The sequence below is a fragment of the Propithecus coquereli genome, unplaced genomic scaffold (assembly GCF_000956105.1).
Source record: "Propithecus coquereli isolate 6110/MARCELLA unplaced genomic scaffold, Pcoq_1.0 Scaffold46, whole genome shotgun sequence".
NCBI classification, from domain to species: domain Eukaryota; kingdom Metazoa; phylum Chordata; class Mammalia; order Primates; family Indriidae; genus Propithecus; species Propithecus coquereli.
Window position 1 is genome coordinate 3,994,976 of NW_012150396.1, and position 7,676 is coordinate 4,002,651.

Genomic DNA, 7,676 nt, shown 5'->3' on the forward strand with positions numbered 1-7,676 from the left:
GAGAAGGTGGCCACCTGCAAGGACGAGATCCTTCACCAGAAACCAAATCAACCAGCACTTCAGTCTGGGCCTTCCAGCCCCCAGAGCTGCGAGAAAATGAATTGCTGTGGTCCAAGCCACCCAGCATCTATGTTGTTACGGCACACGCCACCTGACCAGCCTCCGTTTTGGTTCTTCCCCCACACGAAGCCCACGCTCAGTGCTCAGCCAGGCTGTTCTCTACCCCCCGGATAAGACGTGTGATCTGTTCACGCCCAGAGCACTCCCATCCCTTTACGTTTCTCACTCCCCCGGCTCCCACCGGATGCTGCTTCCTGCAGGAACTCTCTCCCAACAATGCCTCTCCCAGTTCCAAACAGCCACTGTGGTTTTTGCTTTTCTTACAATGTGGACTTCTCGTCACCACTTTTCACAGCCCTACCGCATTTAGATCATACTCTCCTTGCAAACATGGACTGGCGTTGCCCCCAGTTCCCCATGCTGTGCCTCTGCACCCCAGGAGGGGCCCATGAAACACCTACCACGTTGAATTACCATCCCGACTGAATGGGCCTGAGGACTCCATGCCGACCAGGCAGGCATACTGACTCTCTCTCTCTTCCTTTTTTAACAGGCTTCCCATTATAATTTCAATAAACTAGCACCTTAAGAGAAAGAGAGAGCTTTTCCAAGAAGCCAAAACAAAGATGTACACTTGACCAAGAAACACAACTATCTTAGTAATAATAACAACAACACTTTTATATCGCACTTATGTGCCAGACATGGTTCGAAGTATTATATCTACGAATATATACAGGAAGAGAGGGGAAGAGGGAGGCAGAGAGGGAGAGAGATTGAGAGAGAACAGGAACAAGCTTCCATGGGGCCTGAGGACTCCGTGCCAACCAGGCAGGCAGGGGCAGGTCACCTGCTGCGTGCTCAGTGCTGGAAGAAGGTGGGTTACTAACACAGCGAGAATCCAGAGTCTAACGAGTTTAAACACCCAAGAAAGGATACCTTCCCTTCTCTTCAAAGGAAATTAAATATGAAGTCTGTTTGTCTAAATTACCCATGAGTCTGCTTAATTGGAGCAGCGACATTTTCCTGACTGACAGCCAGGTATGTGCTTAGAAGAGCATTGACGGATGCCTGCGGACTCCACAAAGCTAATCTGACAAAGGTCTGATTTAAATCAACCAGATCCAGAAAACTGATAGTTATGATTGAGATTTCATCTTTAACCTTAAATGTGGGCGAAAGCAGGATCATTCGAGTTTCTTCCTCACTGGGAAAAGATTTTAATGTTTTCCGAAGAAGGGAAAGAAAATCCTGAAAGGGAAATTTGAAAGCCGTGTAAAACTTCAGATAACCACTTCCCTAGGCCTCGGGTGGCTTCGGGCAGGTCTTCACCTGCACAGAGACGCTACCGACCGACACCTGGGAAGACACGAGACATCCGTGACTCGAGCTCCCCAACCCACACGCCACACCCGGCCCTTGGCAGAGGACGGTGCTCAGGAAAGAGGTTTTAATCATTCTTCACTTGTATCCAAATGTCAGTGGCTTGACGCGCCCACCGACCGAACTTACCACCTGCGGAGCCTCCCGTCCTCCGTGCCCACAGTAACTGCCACAAACCCACGTCAGCGCTAGCGTTCACCATAAGGCGCTTGCCAGATTCGGTGACAAAGAAATGCTGCCCTGCTACCCCCACGACGGCTCAAGGTATGGATACTGATAAGACACTGGTGTCTCCGAAACCCCAGAGAAAGAATGAGAAAGGCAGCAGAGGAAGGGCTCGAAGCTGACCACTGCAGTCAGAGCGCAAGGGCATGCGCTTGACCTTCACCAGGAACAGAAATATGTCAGTTTGAACAGGTCGCACAACTCCTCTTTGAGTCTCGACACGTGTGTCACCCCGATTATAGCCTGTCTTCTCTCGGCCCACCGCACCCACGGTGTTTCCTGGTTTCCGAGGCCGGCCCGCACCCTCCTTGCCGGGCACGCGCACTCTCTTACCGAGACAGCGAAGCCCGTCTCCTCGGTAGCCTTCCGAACACCGGCAGACGTAGCCACCGTTGGTGTTGACGCACTCGGAGGAGGCGGGAGGGCACACTGGGACACCCAGCTCACATTCGTCTATATCTGTGGGCAAAATTAGGAGCTGGTGAAATATTTAGGCAATCCTGGTATAAATGGGAACAGCAGGACAGAATAAGCATAATCCTGAGTGCAATCATTCAGCCCTCTGCAGGTACCGTTTGCAAACATAACGCAAAAATCCTGCACCTTGGATGCAAAGTTCACTCTGGAATCAACTTTCACAGCATCCGCCCCTGATTAGCTCAGTGTGCGTAAATAAATCACTTTGGCCAGACGTTCAGACTGTAACGACTGAGATCTTTCTTTCCAGTAATCGCTAATTTATAATTTTGAGGCCATCAATAAAAAATGGGAACCTATCCATTGCAATCTATTTATTTGACTAAAACACAGGACCTAAGCTTTGAGGAGTCAGAGGGAAGTTGTGTTTTCACTGGAATTAGCAAATTCATAAATTTGACTTGAATTCAAATTCATGCTTCTGAAGCTAATTATAAATTCTTCCCCTTAATGTCAACTGCATATACTGTATAATCTTACTATAAACTCAATGTATTATATGCTTATACTATAAGTAAATGTATTTATGTCTCATATTTTCTATGCAAGCCATGCATTTTCTTGAGCTAACGTGAATAGCTTATTCAAACCTGCTGATCATTACACAAATCCTTCTAGAGATTTTGAGTCCGTAAGAGCAGTAAGAATGTTTCTGGTTCACTATTGTCTAAATATGTGGATTTGGCCTTTGCTCTTACCGGAGCACAGTCTTCCATCCCCAGCAAATCCTTTCAAACACTGACACACGGCGTCCTCTCCCTCCGAAACACACCAGGCATGCGTGCTGCACCCCGCAGGAGCACAGGCGTCTCGATCTGCAAACGGTGAGAACCCCACGCGATTATTTCCAGACCTTAGAGAAGAAAATGGATTCTAACGCTTTGGATTCTACAGAACAGTCCGGCGCTCCCTTTCCCAAGTTCTGAGACAGGTTAATCTCCAAGTAGAAATACTTTGTTGACCTATAAGCTATCTCTACATGAAAAGATCCATGAGCCGTGTGTTTCTGTTTACATGCTCTTGACGAATTTTAAAGAACTATCTGGGATTCAAAGAGCCCTGTGTGAACTTACTCATAAATTTTTAAAAGCATTTGCAAGTTTGAACAATAGAATTGCTAGAGGTAAATAGATTCATATTTCAAAAGGTTTATTGCTTGTTTGAAAACTCCCAATCATTCTGACACACAAATGGAGTCAATCTAGTCTTATCCCCCAAAGACTAACAGGTACCAAGCAGATCTGTGCACCAACATGGCAACGAGATTCAATCATAAAAAGATTTATTGTCAATTTACTAATACCATATATAATAGCATATGCATGTCACAATGTGTGTTTATTATTAAGATTTATGCAGTGACTTGCAGACCTCAGGCACTTTTTACAAAGTCATGAACCATACAAGTTAATGCTGTCAATGGATTATTTCATTTCATACTCCATCGAAATGCAAATGCCCCAGGGAACAGAGTTTCATGTTGAGCCATAAACACGAGCAAGCTTTTTTCCCTTGCTTTAACTACTTATGTATGTCATCGTTCCCTAAATGCCACCCCTGAAACACATTTTTTTTGGAGTTGAGGGGATCTGACATACCACAGTCAGATATAAACCCTCATCTGTCTACTCACTGGTAAGTTTGCTCATCTGAGTGAAGAAGAGATAAAAGAAGTTTTCTAAACTTGCCCATAAATTAAAGAAGGTTAGATGATCGAAGCAGGATTCAGGTGCCGTGCAAATGCAGACATCGGGTAATCGCATTTGATTTGCTTAGCTGTTTGAGAGAGAAGATTCCTCTCGTGCGAACACATGCCCTTCACGCTTGCTTGGTCATCTCCCAGCACTCATGACTTTCAGATAAGTTCAGAACAGGTCAATTATCCATTTGATTCAGGATTTATTTGGAAGACGAGCTCCCAGATAAAAAATCTGCTCAGAGCGTAAAGTGGACAGTCTCCAAATACCCAAGACATTTTAAATCATTTGCAGAATTACCTTAAATTAGAACAGGATTCAGGATTTATCTGCTAATTTGCAAAGCCCCAGAGAGTTAAGCATAATGCTAAACAATAGTTATGCAGTTGTAAGAGGCATGGGCTAGAGCCAAGGTTCTTTCTGCTACAGACCAGCTCTGGACGGACTGCCTGTGCTCACGTTCCTCTTCCCTAACACATGGGTGACAACACCTGCCGGGTCTATTTCCCACAATGGTTGTAAAGACTAGAAAAAAGGTGATTTTTTTAAAAATATCCTTTGATCAAGAATTTTAAAATATTATACATATTTAAATAAGGATGTCAAAGAAGAAAGATACCATGACAATCTGAGTAAGAATTAACCTTAGCACACTAGAAGAGATTCCAGCAGGTCTTGTTAGTAAAATGAAGTTTTCAAGTTTTGGGGTTTTTTTTTGAGCTTTTTTGTTTTTTTAGCCACAGATGTTTTGTTAAAATAAAATGTTACTCAGTAATATAAACAAATAAGATGTTTCAGAATCAAGGGCAGTGACCTTGAGTACAGGGGTGGGGTTTGCAGAGCTGAGCTAAGCCCAGTTTGCGAACCCCTGGCCTCAGGAATGAATATAACATAAAAGACTTAGGTTCCCTAAAGTGGTTACATACTGAAAAAATTATTTGGCATTTCGGTGATAAATGTGCACAACAGAAGAAAAGAATTCTAATATTTGTCGTTCACGGACTTTCAGCAGCAGTTGAAGCAACCGACCTATATTTGCTTATCAATTACTATCAACTTTTCATACTAATGAAGTACAGCCAGATGGGCCACATACCAAGAATATAGGTATGGAGGAGGGCACACGGATCTGTTCTGCCCTGGTGGTTTTCACCTTTGTTTCCAATTTATAGTTCTTAAAAGAATATTCAGTCCAAAGACGCAACATGTGCCGTTCACGTCAAGTCTAATGCAGAGCCCTCTCTCTCAGGCACGCTACTCAGGAGGGAAGGAGGATTTGTCCAAGGTTTGGCTGTATCAGCCTTGTGTAGATTTAGCCAACATTAAGTTAGAGAGAGAATCAGAACTTCTCATCGGTAGAATGGAAATTGTTGGAACCAAAGCTGTATCGGAAAACTGGTTATTCATACCTGACACCATGATCTCAGCAACCAGCATGTACTGAGCTTCTGTAACGCTATCTTCTGACACCCTAGTCCTGGAGAAGGCATCCAGTGGTGTTACTTGGTCACTTACATCAGCTACGCCACCTAGTGAGGTCAACAGATGCAATTAATTTAGCTTTTCTGTTTCCAGGAAAGTTTGATTTCATTTATATTTATGGCTACTCATTGGTTGTGAGTTCAAACTCATTCTTACAGCAAGAGGATTTAGGGAAACTGGCAGGGTCTTGATGACTTAGGAAACCTCACCCCGATATCCCACAACTGCTCATTTCCACCCCGTGCACGTGAGGGCCTCGGGCGCAGGGAGCCAGAGGGGAAGAAAGATAGGACTCTTTTAGGTATTGGCAAAAAACAAAAGTAAAATACAAAAATCCTCATAAACACAATCCGCTCATAATTATAGCCCACCATTAGGTAAGGACAAAAGAGAGAGATGTTCTCCCCAACTTGTCTTCCATACACCCTCCTCCTTTAGGCTGCTTTCACACTTATTTTAGGCTGACTTTACCTGCATTCTAAAGTATGAAAGGGCGTAAACAGAGCATGACTTAATACAGACGTAAGATTCAGGCACTCTCCCCGTCCACTCCCAGAACATGGGAGAAATGGGTTCTCCAAGATGGCAGGGCTCTAAACCGTATTCCACAGCCCCCTGGGCTCCCACTACCCAGAACTATAAGTCAAATTTCTTTTTGAAATAATACCGTGATGTTATTTGCCTCTTTTCACTGTGTTCACATTCATACTCACGACAAAAGCAAAGGTGGGTACAACTGCTGGTGCCTTAGCAGTTTGCTGTCACCAAGGCAGTGACAGCAAACCCTACCAGCAACTATACTCTTCACTACTGTGTACCCACGTAAAAAAAAATCAGTTTCAGAAGAACATCGTGATAAAGCAATAAGAATTACTAATTTTTAAACTTCTCTACCATTGACTACATGGTTTTTTAACATGTTGTTTAATAAAATGGAAAATACACAGAAATGTTTTCAGTGCATACTGAAGTTACGGTTATCGGGAGGAGAAGCACCGCAGTGATTTTCGAACTGCGAGTTGAAACTTGCCTCTTTTTTTCATTCAACATGATTTTTACTTGAAAAAATGACTGACAAACTATGCTATTGAGATGTGGTATTTGGCAAATATTTTCTCAAAAAATGAAGTGAGCCTATTTCTTCAAGGAAAACAACTGGCAGTATTTGTTGCCACCATCAGATTCCACATGCAACTAAGCTTCAGGGAACTCCTGTCTGTCTAGTAGTTTCTGGCATAGTATCCAAAGAACAATATCCAAAAAAGACACCCCAAAAGGCTATTAAATAATTCTCCCTTTTCCATCCTTATGTCTGTGCGAGGCCAGAGTCCCTGGTTCGTTTGGTTTTTTTCTTGCAGAAAGAAGCAGAAAAACAGATTCTCTTAATATAGACTTTGACCAAAACGACACATAACAGATTTAAGATGGAAGTAGATATGAGAACCCAGCTTCCCTCTACTAAGCCAGACATTAAAGATATAAACGTAAAACAATGCCACTCTTTCCACAACATATTTTTTTGCTTTGGAAAACTACTTATTTCAGTTGTTCTTATAAAAAAGTGTGTTATGCTAATAGATAATGGATTTACTGTAATTGTTGTTCACTTTTATTTATTTATTTATTTTCTGAGACAGAGTCTCACTCTGTTACCCAGGCTGAATGAAGTACAGTGTGGCATGATCACAGCTCACTGTAACCTCAAACTCCTGGGCTCAAGTGATCCTCCCAGTTCAGCCTTCTGAGTAGCTGGGACTATAGGTGTAGGCCACTATGCGTGGCTAATTTTTTTAATTTTTGTAGAGTTGAGGTCTCGCTATGTTACCCAGGCTGGTCTTGAACTCCTGGCCTCAAGCGATCCTCCCGCCTTGGCCTCCCAAAGGGCTGGGATTACAGGCATAAGCCACTGTACCCAGATATTACTATAATTTTAACAGACATTTTGAAAGTTTTGTTTTAAGTTTTAATATCACAAATATTAATAGGTATAAACCACATAAAAACTCTTGGAGTTCTCAATAATTTATCAGAGTATAAAGGGGTCCTGAGACTAAGAGTTTTGAGAAACTGTTTACTTAAGGCAACAATTAATAGGAAGTTCTGAAAATTCAAAATATCCAATTCTGTCCATACATAGATCAATTCATTTATTTGTTGTCTGTCACCTAACATATTATACCAGGCCTACGAGATAAATATAAACTTCTAAAAAACATTTTAATAAAATTTAAATCATCTTTGGTATATTTTTGGTAGAAAGAGATCAAGAGATACATCCAAACATGCCTAAATTATTTGGGTACACATTCAAGGGAGCAAATCGGGACCACTGGTTACACATCACACTTGGTT

The 7,676-nt window shown here is 42.6% G+C and overlaps 1 protein-coding gene across 1 annotated transcript in view; it reads right to left on the reverse strand.

The window, feature by feature from the left end:
* EGF (epidermal growth factor) overlaps positions 1-7,676 on the reverse strand; it is an 87,855-nt gene that overhangs the window by 18,729 nt on the left and 61,450 nt on the right. Inside the window, exons 15-17 of the mRNA XM_012655078.1 lie at positions 5,252-5,371; positions 2,844-2,960; positions 2,002-2,127 (exon numbers count right to left, since the gene is read on the reverse strand). Of these exons, the coding sequence (XP_012510532.1) occupies positions 2,002-2,127; positions 2,844-2,960; positions 5,252-5,371 (363 nt within the window). The remainder of the gene's footprint in view (positions 1-2,001; positions 2,128-2,843; positions 2,961-5,251; positions 5,372-7,676) is intronic.